The sequence below is a fragment of the Quercus suber genome, unplaced genomic scaffold (assembly GCF_002906115.3).
Source record: "Quercus suber isolate HL8 unplaced genomic scaffold, Cork oak 2.0 scaffold_622, whole genome shotgun sequence".
NCBI lineage: Eukaryota > Viridiplantae > Streptophyta > Magnoliopsida > Fagales > Fagaceae > Quercus > Quercus suber.
In genome coordinates, this window is record NW_027070065.1 from 244,823 (window position 1) to 259,947 (window position 15,125).

General features: G+C 36.4%; 1 protein-coding gene across 2 annotated transcripts; it reads right to left on the reverse strand.

Moving 5' to 3' along the window:
- Nucleotides 1–1,454: 1,454 nt before the first annotated feature.
- On the reverse strand, nt 1,455–8,539 carry LOC112015345 (ankyrin repeat protein SKIP35). 2 transcript variants are annotated; one of them, XM_024047738.2, is made up of 5 exons: nt 8,408–8,539; nt 7,966–8,150; nt 6,789–7,445; nt 3,959–4,391; nt 1,455–2,613 (listed from the first exon to the last, which is right to left on the reverse strand). In XM_024047738.2, the coding sequence occupies exons 3-5, from the start codon at nt 7,397–7,399 to the stop codon at nt 1,807–1,809; spliced, it is 1,851 nt and encodes a 616-aa protein (XP_023903506.1). In that variant the 5' UTR covers nt 7,400–7,445; nt 7,966–8,150; nt 8,408–8,539; the 3' UTR covers nt 1,455–1,806. The 2 variants fall into 2 exon arrangements, with proteins under 2 accessions (XP_023903506.1, XP_023903504.1); XM_024047736.2 differs by having other exon boundaries at nt 6,789–7,523.
- Between the last annotated feature and the right edge of the window lie 6,586 nt (nt 8,540–15,125).

Sequence of the window (15,125 nt, forward strand, 5' to 3'; positions counted from 1 at the left end):
TTCCATTACCATTACAGTGGAGATTTACAATACATAATAAAAATTTATAACAATCCATCTACAATTCCACAATAAAGGCATGATTGATTATTCTGAGGAATATGTTGAAAAATGATAGGTCGAGAAGAGAGAGATTCTATGATAGACCCTTCCATAGGAATGTCAATAGTTTTGGAGTACTTTTTTTTTTTTTTTAATTTTTCTTTTTAAATATACAATCATACAACTATTTTAGTCCCCAATTATAAGTTATCTCAAAGAAGCATAAGAATAACTTTAATTAAGTTCAACAGGGATAACATTTTTCATGAGAACAAATGCTTTAGTTGATTAGGGAATTGGTAACCTCTACTCTAATTAATCTCCCTATCACCTAATTTTGCTTTTACAGGGGAGAGGTACCAAATGGTCAGGGCCACATGGGTCGGTTAGGAGGAGATCATGAATATGCTAAAAGTGACATCATAGCATGACGCATAAGAATCATATTCCACATGATACATACCCAAAATGTAATTTGGGTCAGTTGCATTGCATGCATTGTTGTGTTGACTGAAAGTTAAAGGGTAATTCTAACCTCATATCATACTGGTGGAGGACTGGTCTCCTTTTCAGGAAAGGTGGCACGCCAAAAGCCTTTCTTTTTTTTCCTTTTCTTTTTTTTTATTAGTATAAACTCATTTAATAGCTGGAGGTAATCTTTCTTTCCCAATCATAAAAAAAAAATATATATATATATATATATATTTCTGAAATTCCTTTTTTTTTTTATTAGTATAAACTCATTTAATAGCTGGAGGTAATCTTTCTTTCCCAATCATAAAAAAATATTTATATATATATATATATATTTCTGAAAAAGCTAATAATATCTAGTGCAAGTTTCGTAGCCTACCAAACCAATGGGTCCAATTAACTACAATTTCATAGATCTCCAATCTGCTTCATTTATGGCTTTGATTTTCACCCCCCACCGCCACGGTCAAATACCCATGTGAAAAATCATTTTCTTCTTTTCTTTTGTATAGTCTCTACATTTTTAGGTGTTGGATTAATTTGTAAGACACTTCATAAAAATTTCAACATCTGCCTCTAAACAAAGGTATCCTCCGGCCATGTGATAAATATTTATTTTGTAAAAAATAAGTTTCTCCTTGAGAAAAAGTACCTTATGAGACATAAGTTTCTCCTTGAGAGAAAGTGTCTTGTGAAACATGCTTATACAATGTCCCTCTCACATTCGGCATGTGAAGTCTACATGTTGTAGATGAATGCCAATATTATTATCCCGTCTCATAAGATCATTTTTCTTTTTCAAATAATTTTTCTCTTTCCACTCCCTCGGATGATTTCAAAATTTTTAAGTTGCAGAAATCGGACGGTAGAGAAGACAAACAAAATGAGAGATTGGAGGAATTGAAAACAAGGGGGTGAGGGAGGCCACAGGAAGTCTATACTAGCCAATATACACACACACCCATCATATTTCAACCCATTTGATAGTAGTTGCACTTTGTCTTACACGGTAGATCAACTTGCACCATCGATCCTATCAAAAAAAAAAAAAAACTTGCACTATCGATATAGAGATAGTAGGTGCTATATAGAAAATGTGCAGGGCGACCTATAATATGAGCCAACCACAAATGATGGAAAGAAAATTTGACAAACTTCGATAGCTTCATCGCCTGATCCCCAGCTAAAATGTTATATTATTATTTTCTATGGCACATATAGGTTGGTGACCAAAAAAAAAAAAAAAAAGGAGGAAGCAAAAATCCAAAAGATAAAGAAGGCAAAAGCTTGCTAGGCAATGCTGGAGGTATGAACCAAAAATGGAGGAAGATGATGCTCCAAAACAGCCAGGAGTTCTCTGCCTTGGTTCACCTCTTCTAAGACCCCACCTCCAAGCCTACTCACTGCTTCAACAAGTTGTCCTCTTAGCCTTTGGGATAACAAACACCCACCTGCCTTAATACATTCTCTATACAATGGCAGGTAAGCAATTGCCAATCTCAGAGGCCCTGGAAGATCTCTTAAGCAAATAGGAGATCCACCCCATTTCAAAATCCTTACAATGTTCATGTAATGTTCTCGTCCTTGCCTAAGTCCATCAAAGAAAGCCGACTCCGACCAATGCTCTCGAAGAAAAGATCTTAGCTCGGGGGCTACAGCCTCGTCATCAGACCTAGCGATACTGTCCGCGACAGAATAAGTAGCTGCTGGATCACCTAAGAAGTCAGAACGGAGGAGAAATGCTACACCATCAAGGGACCCTCCGCTTCTTTCACCAGCAGCCTTGAGAATCTCAATGCTGAGTGCTGCAAGGACGTGTTGAGGAACATGTGGGAGAAGATAGGCAGCAATATCTACTTGGCTGCTTGATGTGGCAGCTGTGAGGGCAAGACATAGCTCCATGTCTCGGCAACCCCTTTTCACAAACCACTCAACAACCTGCATACAACCTCTCTCGGCAGCTCTCATCAAAGGGCCCAAAAAAGCAATGGCATTGCCCTCTTCCACCAGGCATTCCATTGTGCCAATCTTGCAGTAGTGAGAAGCAAATCCCAAAGCGAGGTCAACATCAACATCCAAGCTGTTTCTTTGAGCAATCTACAGATAAATATCCCAGATTGACAAACAAAAATGAGAACTATGTCAGACAAGCGAACTATTATATCACAAACAGAACATATAGAGAAAACATACATAAATGATACATAATTTAGTGGATTTGAAGTATTGAAGGGTAAATTCCACGATCAAAGCTTTTCTCAGTGTGTGTATGTGTGGTCATGGACACAGGTATATAAAAAATATCCTGTTCAAGTAAATCAAAAGGTCAAGGACACCATTCAATACCTGAGACAGGTATTGCTTCCAAGAAATAAATAATAAAGGTCTTGTACAAAAATATTTTAATTAAAAGGGCTTTTTTAGATTGTGAATCACAAGCTAGATGGAGGAGATAACATGATTGTTAATACAATAATCAAAGTAAAGATTAGAAAATGGAGAACACAAGCCATGAGCTGCCACGGTAACAGTCTTAAACTCAGCACCACATATTGTTATGTTAATGAACTCAGTCTGCACTTAATAGTTTTGTTAAGTAATAGGGATGACAAGATTAACACGATAGCTACAAAACACATCTTGGATAGCCTACACAATCCTATAAACCCTCCACAACTGGAAAGCAGAGCCATTTCTTTAATAAAAAGCAGGGCAGGATAATAAAAATCCATAAGAAGCTCAAGAGGCCACTGTACTTTTTGATTTGTCACTGCTTTTACATTCCTGGTAATCAACAAAAGGCTTCATCTGCACAAAATGTGAGATATCTTATCTTTCTCATGGTTATCTATGGTTTCACCATAAAATGTCAAGTCCATCTACAGCTCTCCATTTGAGGTAATCATGTCCATCGTGACACTGTATAATGAGGGTTGAAATGCTATTAATAGGTATTGCAGTTGACAGGTTGGGTGTTATTGCATGATGACTTCCAACATGTTCCTCCCATATCTTTCCTTAACCCATCCTTGCTAATAGTTTCTTATAATTTGTGTGTTATTGCAGAATGACTTCCTATATTTTCCTCCCATGGCTTTCCTTAACCCATCCTTATTAATAGTTTTTTTTAACTCTGACTTTATTTTGACCTTACCCTCCATGCAGAAAGATCACCACTAATAGAGGATTTTAAACTTCTAGAGACTGAAGCCAAATCAGGAAATCTTGAATTTGAACACTTAATTCTCAAGAAAGGAAGTATCTAAAGATAAATAACTACTCATGCATATAAAGAACAAAGTGAAGTCATATTCACACAGAAACTGATGAGTTGAACCTAACAAAATACCTCCCCCCACCCCACAAAAAAAAAAAAAAACAGCTAAAAGACAGAGAGAAAACTACATATCATCATGAAATATAAACAAGACATTAGCAATACCTGCAATAAAATGCGCACAAGTTCTGTACTACCAAAACGAGAGGCTTCAAGGAAACACTGATTGACATTGTCTGCACCCCCCTCAACCAACATACCCAGCAATCCTTGGATTGCAGTTGCTGATATCCCAGACGCCCAACCAGGGTCAAATGAGCTAGAGAAAAGAGTAAGAGGAAAGCAAGCTGCATCAAAAGCCTCCGTGAAATCCTTCCCTGTAAGATGATTGCCAGCAAGATCTAAAAAAATCTTGAATGCAGATAACTGGAGTTGGATCTCAACGGCTGAGCTGTGGCTCACTCTATCCTTATTACCCTGACAACGAGAATGGAAGCCTATACATTTCAGAGCCCATTCAGTGAACTTTTGAACCTTGGCACCAGCTTCTGCCTTCAAGACCTCATCTCCATTACACTCTTGAAGACGCTCATGCAACCTGATTGAAAACAAAATATGAAACATTATGACATGTCAATGGCATGCTATACATATCTGCATGAAAATCTGCACAACCAGTGACCATTATCTGTCTCTTGAACTATAGAACGAAATGAGTGGGACTATTCTGTTGCATAGCAAAAACCTTACTAAAGTCCAGGTCCTCTCACCGACCAAATCTTTTAACAAAGAGTTACAGAGGCGCTGCTAATCAGTAAAGATCATGGCAAGGTTGTCAGCACATATGTTTGCATAAAATATATTAACCCCTTCTCATAAGTTTGAAATAGATAATAGCTTTGGTATAATAAATGCCCACTTACACCAATCTGAGGTGGAATTTTACTCAAAGTTGTAATTCAAGGATTCTCAATATTGATTTTCCTTTTGGTTAACAAAAAAGGTCAATTCACAAATTATATGGAAAACTATCCACACTGTTAAGCAGATGTCCAAAGCCAAAGATACTACACACACTGTTCTTTTATGGAAGCACATGAGAGTGGCAACATGTCTTACGCGTGGCAGAGTATTCTTGCAGCTAGGTCAGTTCTACAAGAAGGAAGCATATGGCAAGTGGGTGATGGACCTAACATAAATATTGTGAAAGATAAAAGGCTGCCCGGGTCATCAACTATTATAGCTTTATTCCCACCTACTAGGGGCACAGTGAGGAGAGTATGTAACCTTCGACTCCCAGAGACATGGTGGTGGAATGTAGCATTGGTGAAGCAATTATTTAGACCTGAATATGCTGATACTATCCTCACAATTCCATTAAGACAGTAAACTCTTTTGAATGCACACAAGGACAGGGTTACTCAGTCAAAAGTGCAAACCATGTAGTATGACAAATGCTAGGAGAGAAGAATGACGCTAAGAACTCATCTGGTAGTGGGGATCTGATTATATGGAAGAATCTGTGGAGTTTAAATGTCCCAAACAAGGTTAAAATTTTTGAGTAAAGGGCATGAAGCAACATTCTCTCATCCAAGGATAACCTGGCAAAACGGAAGATGATCCAAGACACAACTTGTGACCGGTGCAAAAAAGAGATGGAGATGGCTGTCTATACACCGTGGCAGTGTCCAGCTGAAAGGGCCATGTGGATGGCAAGCAGAGCAAAAATGCAGAAAATGGCTAGGGGATATGCTTCCTTCAAAGAGCTGGTTTGGGACCTGTTGGATTGCTTGGACCACTCGGAATTGGAAAATGTCTTCATGCATGTATGGTTGGTTTGGCATAATAGAAGTGGCTTTATCCAAGAAGGGTGAATTCAAGACCCCACGAAATTAGCAAATAAGGCAGTGGCTTATATTATGGAATACCAGGACTGCTGTAGGAAGAAGCATGGGGAGCAACTCAACCTTCTTGTTGATCACCACCAGAGGTGGGGGCACTACAAAGTTTCCTCTGATGGCACTGTCTTCACGTGTCAGAAACAGTCAGGTGTGGGGAGGCTATAAGAGATGAGCAGGGTAAGTTATGGGCCTTTGAGTGCGAAGGCCGAAGGGTCCACCAGTGTTGGATGGGGAGGAGGCTGAAGTTTGGCAGTTCACAGAGCGGTGGAGTTTGCGCTGGAAATTGGTATTAGAGATGTTATGCTTGAAGGTGATGCCAGGTCACTCTTAGCGGCACTGAAACAAAAAGAGCCCATTATTTCCAAGATAGGTAACATGCTCTACAAAGAGGAGAAGATGGGTATTTTCGTGCAAGCATGATCAACCATGTCAGGCAAGAAGGAAACCACGTTGCGCACACCCTTGCGAAATTTGCTCACGATGCGGATTCTGAGTTAGGTTGGGTAGAGAAGACCCCACCCTTTGTAGCCCATTATTTACAGATGGATGTACTCCCTTCTTAAGTTTAATGAAATCTAGTTATTGACTTGAAAAGAAAAAAACTGTTGAATCTACTAATATACTCTAATTCCCTAACTTTTAAATGCATTCAAAACAATCGAGACAAAAAATTCACTAAAAAAATTTCCTCAAAATATTCAAGAGATTGAAATATATCAAATGACTGAGGTATTGCTTGCTCTGGTTTTACAAAAAACTAAAGAATCCTTCCATTTGTACAAATAAGACTACTGAGAAGGGGCAACAAGTATCAAATACAAAATGAGTTAAAAGGAAATAATCAGAACATCCTTTTTTCTTTTTTTTTCTTTTTTTATAATAAGTTAAAATCAGATTACATCAGATAAAATAGAATATGAAACCAAATTAAAGCACAATGGTCTTCAACACTAACAGACTAGTAGTCATTCAATGTAGAAGTAACAACAGGATGATCTTTTTGGTTAAACGCTTCTAAATCATTTCTAATGGTTGGTAAATTACACAACTATTGTCTCATCAACAGTGTAAGAATATTACGCTTAGACACTTACCTTTGGGCCATAACAGTGACTGTATCTGCAAGACTCATTGTTCGACTTTGGCATGCAGAGACGCACGAAGCAAGAAATGAAGTCCTAAGTGCAGCTCTTGTGAAGTCATAAGCACCACTTGCAATGATATTTTTAATCAATCCTGTTATCCATTGAAGCTCTTGATGTGTGCTGAGGAACCAGATCGAGTCCAATGTCATGCACAAGGCATCATTAAGAGTTTGAGGATCTGCCAACTCGATCAACTTATCTGCAAGCTCCCAATCATGAGAACTTACTGCAGTCTGAAACAACCGACCCAGCTCGATCCTATCTTGTCTACTGAGCTTCTTCTCATCCCCAAATTTCTCATTATTTCGAACCTCAGAATCTGTTGCAAAAGCCTGAGATTTGAGGTTTTTGACACTGCAACAACAACCAGTGGACAATCTCGAGTCTTTCTTCACGAGGGGTCCTTCTCTACTGAATACAACATTACTTCCCTCACCTTGCTCCAACGTAAAATCCTGAATTTCATTCCTAGGACAATCAATTCCATTCACTTCGGTTTCCATTGCCACAAACATAAGGTCCTCAGAATTATTCTCCTGACTCCCCACTAAAGATACCATCTCCTTCTCCAGCCTTTACCTTCAACACAATTCCTCTCTACCCTCCCTGATCAATTAAAAAAAAAAATCCTAATCAACTCTCCCAAGAGCAGTAATCATAAAGGAAAATCCTGAAACAACTGGACTGCAAGAGAAGAAAAAAAAAATTCCCTCAGAATTCCAACTCCATCAAACCAACCCCAAATGGGTTCATCACAAAAACTGAAAACCAAAAAAATTTCCCCTATTACTCTCTCTCTTCTTCAAACCCAGCTACAATGAGCTCCAAATAAACAGAATGATAAGCAAAGTCCCCAATTGGCCAAAAAAAAAAAAACCAAAATTGAAAATGACCCAGAACCCAGTGAAATTAAGAAAAACAAAAGCCCACTTACACGAAATGGCAAAAAAAGAAAAAGCGAAATTTGTAAACCAAAAGAGATAGATAGATATGTATATCTTGTTCTTGTTCTTGTTCTTGTTGTTGAGAGACAATCCAATCCAATCCAATCCGATCCAAAATCAGTGATAGATAAGCATCAAATGGATCAAAAGAAACAGACCCATGAAAGAAGTGCAAATCTAACCTTCAATAGTACCATCAGACAAAGAAGGCATGGCCATCAGGACCCACAGTTCCAGAAAACCCTAACAAACAAACCCCTTCTTTTTTCTTTTCTTTTCTTTTCTTTTCTCCTCCTCCTTCAACTTCAACTTCAATTTCAATTTCAATATAAAATCCTTAGGAATTGAGAGAGATCCAGAACCAACCCTATATCACCAAAAACATTTCAGTTAACAGACACAAACATTAACATATACGTAGTTAAACATGTAACCAATTGAACAAAACAAACAAACAGAGTCTGTTTGATATAAGGCGAGAAGATTAAGGAAAGAGAAATAACAAAAAAAAAAATTTATTTTTTTAAAAAGGCCAAAATAGGAAAAATAAATGAATACATAAATAGTAAAAGATCTTAGGAGAAGAGAGAGAAAGCAAAAGAAATGAAAGAATAGACAGCAAACCTGAAAGTGTGTGAGAGAGAGAGAGAGAGAGACGGGGAATCAAAAACCCACTGCCTCTGGTGGCTTTTGAGATTATTTATTTGTTTATTTTAGAACTGACCCACAGGTTTTCTGGTATATAAAAAATATATAAAAATAAAAAAGATCTCTCTTACATTAAATTTTCAATAAATTTAGAAATTTTAATAGGTATTTTTTGAGTAATGGGTATTTTTTGCCTTTACTCCAAGTATATGGATCTACCTTTTTTTTTGGGTCAATTATTTACCATTACATAAGTTAATAAACGGTAAAATTTGGAATGAAAATAAGTTTGTTGTTGATTTTTATCGTATATCTATTTTAGTGAAAGAAAAATAAAATATAGTAATTGAGAGATGTTTTTTCAAAGACGGAGAACGATGCTTCTTCTTTTCACATTAATAATAAGATCTACTATAAAAGTGAGAAGAGATAGCTCCATTTGTCACTAAGAATTTTTCATATTTTAGTATACTGTAAAGCTTGGTTAAACAAAAAAATGAGAGGAGTGGCAGGCTAGTGGCAACCTCATGAAAATGAGAGTCACCACAAAAGGGAGTTTGATCAATTGGGAGAGAGAATGGGACCCACACATGCAAACAAACCCTCCACTACAATCATTACACATATTCTCTTTCTTAACTGTTCACACACCTTCCATGCTCTCTCTCTTTCTTTCATCACTCTTCTTTTGTTTTTGTTTTCTTGTTTCCTTTGGCACCTTTCCTTCTTTCTTTATTGCTTAATGATATAGGCACCTCCTCCTCACTATTTTTCATATGGGGACAACAAAAATTAAGTTTCACAAAGTGAAAAAGACATAGTTGCCCCCTTCATGATGCTTCTTCTATGTTACCAGGACCAAATGACAAATGGCAGAGAGTGGAAGAATATTTTTGGCGGTTTTAGTGATAGTGAAATGTTTGTGCTGCCTTCAAAATTTGTTGAGAAACAAAATGAAAAAAAAAAAAATTATAATAATACTAATTAATTTAGAGTGTCGAAAGGCATTAGCTTTTTTTGTGATTTCTTGGATGAATATGAGCACAGACATGGCCTATGGGCCATCTATGTTGCCAAATGGGCCAATTTTGTTTATTCCAATTAAACTTTTGGTGTTGTTGGCCCAGTGGTAATAGTACTTTTGGTGCCTTGGTGGTGCCCGGTATTTGAGATTCGAATTTCAACTAGAATAAGATTTCCTATAATTTTTTTTTTAAGTAAATAATAATACTTATTAGAACAAATATGAAGATAATAATACTAGTATTTTAAATCGGATTTATAATACATTACATAATCAAAATACAACTATAAAAGAGTTTAACATTTGTAGTTGTAAGCTGAGGTTATAAATAGCGGCTGGGCACTAAACACACACAACCAATGTGGGATAAATATTTTTTTTTTAGTAAATAATAATACTTATTAGAATATACACGAAAATAGTAATACTGGATGTAATACATTTTAGTATTAAAAAAAAATGTAAGTATCACACATCTAACTAATAATTAAAAATAATTCAATGTAATAGGAGGAGATCATTTTCCAAATGTTTGGACCATTTTTATTGTCATGACACGCTCCATATTTTGATAAATTAACAGTTAGACTTAAGTTCTTTGCGGTAATCAATCCTGATACTCACACCAATTGGTCATCCAATGGCGAAAACTGTTGTGTTTTACCTTAGGCAATAAAATATAGATGATGATATGATGAAATACATTAGGCTATTGTTTGCAAGCCAAACAAATATATTTAGCAATATTAAATGAATAGATTTGTCTAGGGTTATAAACAAGCCAAATTTTGTTGAGTATTAAATGTTCAAGCTCGGCTTGAGCTTGAATTAAGTCTAAAAACTATGTTTTGAGCTTAAGCTTGTTTAGATAGTCCAAAAGCTTGAACTCGACTTGGTTTGGCTTAATTCATTAGTCAAATTGAGCTTGAGCTTAACATCAAGCTCAAACTCAAGTTCAATATAAATATTTTGAGTTCAAGATCCAATACAAGTACATTGTCAAGCCCATATTAAGCATAATATCAAGCTCATTTGGTTTAAACTTTAAACATGTGGTTCCAACTCCCAATTAATTACAGGCTTAGTAAGATATTACTTTATTTTTTAAGATCATATCAAACTTATTACCAAGCCATAAATTAGCCTAAGCTCAACATGTTTTTCATTGAGCCTTATTGTTCACAAGTCTATTCATAATTTTTTTTTTTTTTTTTTTTTTTGTGCTCCAGCTCAACTTGTTTATTAAACAAGTCTAGATTTTTAGGCTTGGCCTTGGCTCATCTATGTTGAGGGTTCTTTTTACATTTCTTGTACCTTAGACATACGTCTTGATGTTATTGGACTTAGTCTAGGGCTTTAGCTAAGAAGGAAGTTGGGTTTGGCGCTCCGCAGGATGGACTCCAAAGTACCATTATACCGCTGCCAGTTTGTACACAAACGTTAAGTCCAAAGTCCAAGGAAAGACGCTGCAAAGTGGACTTATCCTCTATTTCTGCTGCGAAATAAAATTTTCTCCAATTTCTACCATAAGACTAACTTTTCTGCTGTGCAGTAAAACCTTTTGTTGTGCAGTAAAGCCTTTTGCTACGTAAAGCTTTCTGCTGTGCATTAAAAGCTACACAATAAAGCTGTGGGTTCTTTTTTTTTTTTTAGACAGCACACAGGCCTAAGTAGAAACAAGAATCCTGGGCCTGGTGCTTAAGTTAAAGGGACTAGGCTTGGTTCACCGCAGCTAAGTTGGGCTGATTTCGAACCAGGCTATGCACAAAACATAGGTCTTACAATACATACATACTAACACGTAGAAGATACATACGTATTGCACGGTAAGGAACAGTAAAGAATTATATAAGTAAAGGAAAAAAATATAGTAAAACATTAGGGATCCTTAGGATAATAAGAAATGCTTTATTATTTTCTTAAGTTTTTGATACATTATGCTCTCATTGCACTAGGATATGTTACAATGTCAAAATAAGTTCAAAAATCACAGACTTGGATAGCTTTTTAGGTTTCCAAGACTTGTGAAATTTGAATTCCTTTGAATCCAAGTGTATTATCTAGTGACTGTTTCAGGATCCCGAACGGTGTTTTCCCTTTCTTCTTTCTTTTTGAATTCTAAATGAGTTTTCTAAATGATCTTTTCCCTCTCATTCACTATTGCTAAATGATTTTCACTGTTGGCTCCCTCTCATTCACTATGTTTGTCATTTCATTTCGTTTGGATTTTCTTTCCTTCACGCAATTTCTGCTGTTGACACTTCCTGTTATTCCTTACTTCTTTTCATCATGTTTCTTTATATTAGTTTTCACACATATTCTTTTATACAAAAGGATTTAGGCCTTTGTGGGCCAAATAATATTTACTGGATCAAAAGGGTCTTGTGCCCAATTCTCCTTGATTTATCAAAGCCATTCTGTTGAAGAACTATATTCCGCGGCAAATCTGTATTCTGCTACAGATTTGTATTCTGCTGCAGATCATTGTTCCTTACATTTCTTTCTTTGGACCTTTCTTACTCTTTGATCTTCTTGGTGGGCCTTTGGGCCTTGCTTTTCATTAAGCTTTCCTTTGTATGAGCTTTTGAGTCTTGCTTCTTATTAGGCTTTCTTCCTCATGGGCTTTTGGGTACGAATTTGCAAAAATGGGCATCAACAATCTATAAACAAAAAAAACATGAACAAACTTTTTATTAAACCAAACACATGCTACAACAGTGGATCTATTTTAACTTTCAACACAATAAAATAATATAAATATCACAATAAAATAATATATCTCTCCAATAAAATAATATACCCCACTATCAAGAAAACATCCACAGCACAACCACAACCTCCTCTACCATTAACCACAACCATAACCAGAGCCACCACCACCACCAATCCACAGCAAGGAAAAAAAAAAACCACCAACTGAAATCTCCAATCTTTTTCCTAAATCCAGACCAAACAAAATAAAAAAAAAAACCAATCATAGAGCTGGAGATGGAGGACTGGGCAAAGGTGTGGGTCGGAGACGTGTATCGGTGGCTCGGGGCTTGCATCGGCTTAGGCCGATGATGATGAGGTCGGTGGAGTGTGGGTTGAAGACATGGATCGGCGGCTTAGGGCTTGGATTGGCTTGGGCCGGTGACGTTGAGGCCAACAGAGTGTGGGTCGAAGACGTGGATCGGCGACATGGGGCTTTGATCAGCGGCTGGGACAGTTGGTGGGTCGAGTTTCAATGGTAGTTGAGAGAGATGGGCGGCTCCGAGAGAGATGAGCTTCAGAGTCAGATGAGATGAGAGTGAACGAGAGAGAAAAGAATGAAAAAGAAATGTGCAGTGGATTATTTTAATCAAGTCAATGGAATAAAATAATAGTTTTTTTTTTAGCTCTCATGAACAGTGCACATCTATCTTTAGATGTGCACTGTAGCAATGGAGATAAAAAAAAAAAAAAAAATTTAGCTCCATTGCTGAAGCATCATTTTAGTGTTAGTGTAGCTAAAATATAACAATATAGCATTATAGCTATACTGTTGCAAATGCTCTAAGTAAAGTATAGGCGAAAATACACTTTTGGTCTCTACATTTTAGGCCGATTCCCATTTTAGTCCATAAATTGATTCTGCTACTAATGTAGTCCCTAAAAAAAGAAAATCAATTCTATTTTGGTCCTTACCGTCAACCCACTAACAGAAAAGTTCAACATGGCAAACAGAGTGCATAGGTGACTAACATTAAGCTGACGTGATATAAAAATAATATTTTAAAAAACTTATTTGCCATTTAAAAAATTCCACATAAGCATATTTATAAATAAAAAAGCCACGTAAGAAAAATAAAAAATAAACCTACATTCTAATAAAATAAAATTATTAAATTAAAAAAGTTATTTTCATTCTTCTCACTCTTTCTGCTGATTCTTAGTCTCCCTCTCTTTGATCTTTCTCCCCTAGCCGATTCTTTTTTTTTTTATAAACTCTCCCAACCGATTGAATGCTCTGAAATGTGGCTTGGCCTAAATCAAGTCATCAAGCCCGACCATGGAGTTTTATGGATCAATGGAAGCAAATGATCGATTTAGGGTGGTAGGTTGGTTTGGATTCGTGGGTTGTGGATTTGTGGGTGTGTTGTGCTCTTATGAAACCCCAAATTGATGGTGGTGGTGGTTGTGAAGGATCTGTTTGGGGTGGTGGGTTGGTTTGGATTTGTGGGTGTGTTGTGTTGCTATGAAACCCCAGATTGGTGGTAGTGGTGGGTTATGGATTTGTAGGTGTTGTGAAGCCTAGATTAGTGGTTGTGCTGGCTATGTTGCTGTGATGGTCTCCACAGGGAAGCCTCAGGTGTGAAGCCCAGATTAGTCCTCACAGCGAAGCCTCAGGTAGTGGGTGTTGTGAAGCCTTAGGTAGTGGATTTGTGGGTGTTGTGAAGCTTAGATCGGTCCCCACGGTGAAGCCACATCTCTACCTCTCCTCTATTCTGCTATCTCGAGAATTTTGATGGGTATTTGGGAAAGAGATGGTTTTGGATTTGCTCTCACTCACTTTGATCTAGGTTCGTTTAGATCTTGTTGTCTATTGGTGTGTCTAAGGTTGATTTAGAAGTTTTTAGCTTATGATTTTTGTGGATTTGATGATAAGGTTTTGCTAGTTGCTGGGAAATTGATGAAAGAATTTGTTTGATTGAAATTTTGTGTATTTGGTTGGAAATCTATGTAATGAGAACTATTGTATTAGGATAATAATTTTGGTTGAATGTATAATTGATTTTTGTCGAAGAATTTGGGTACAAATTTTGGAATGTTTTGGGTTTCTATTCTTTTGTTCTTGTGTTTGAATATTCTGGGTTGTTGTTCTTATGTGTTCATGATCAGATGAACACATATTTCAATTGATGTGTTTTTATATTTTTAATTTTGTTTTTCTCTTTTTTATTTGATTAAAATTGATTTTTTATTTATTTAGAAACTTATGTGGAGCTGACATGGCATTTTTTAAAAATCAAATAAAATTTATTATTATTATTTTATTAGCTACGTTAACATTTAACATGCCACCTATGCACCCCGCCTGCCACATAGAAATTTTCTGTTAGTGGGTTGACGACAGGGACCAAAATAGAATTGATTTTCTTTTTTTAGGGACTACATTAGTAGCAAAATCAATTTAGGGACCAAAATGGGAATCAGATCAAAATGTAGGGACAAAAATTTATTTTCGCCTAAAGTATATTAGTGGAAAACCCAAGACAATAAAAGTATTTAGCAATGTCATATAAGGACATCTAGTAATAAAAGATGGTAGTCAAATAGAAAGGGATAGTAACATATCTTATCTGCACACGTCTATAAAGATAAAGATAATTGATTTGTATCTCTTTTCCGAAACTAATGCAAAGCACATGCAATAAATTATGGCGAATGATTCACACTAGCAAGTATGACTTACAAGTTACAACTACTACAAACAAATCCTAGTCCCCTATCACATTTGTAATGCACAAGAGGGAGAAAATACAAGCAAGCCAATACACACCAAGTTGTTTTGTGTTAGCATTCTTAACATAATGTGCTTTCTTCTCCCCTTTTTCCTTTGCTCTCGTGCTCTTTTATGCCCCCAAAGTTAAGAGAGATAACTTGTGAACATGGGTTAGTTTGTGAGATTGGATTTCTAGGTGTTGGGTA

What these genes read in the sequence shown, in the direction of transcription:
- LOC112015345 (XM_024047738.2), bottom strand. Translation starts at nt 7,399, where the DNA reads ATGGTATCTTTAGTGGGGAGTCAGGAGAATAATTCTGAGGACCTTATG. An exon ending in GTCACTGTTATGGCCCAAAG is followed by an intron (nt 4,392 to 6,788) that starts GTAAGTGTCTAA and finishes GTTTTCAATCAG; the next exon opens with GTTGCATGAGCGTCTTCAAG. An exon ending in TTGTGCGCATTTTATTGCAG is followed by an intron (nt 2,614 to 3,958) that starts GTATTGCTAATG and finishes ATTTATCTGTAG; the next exon opens with ATTGCTCAAAGAAACAGCTT.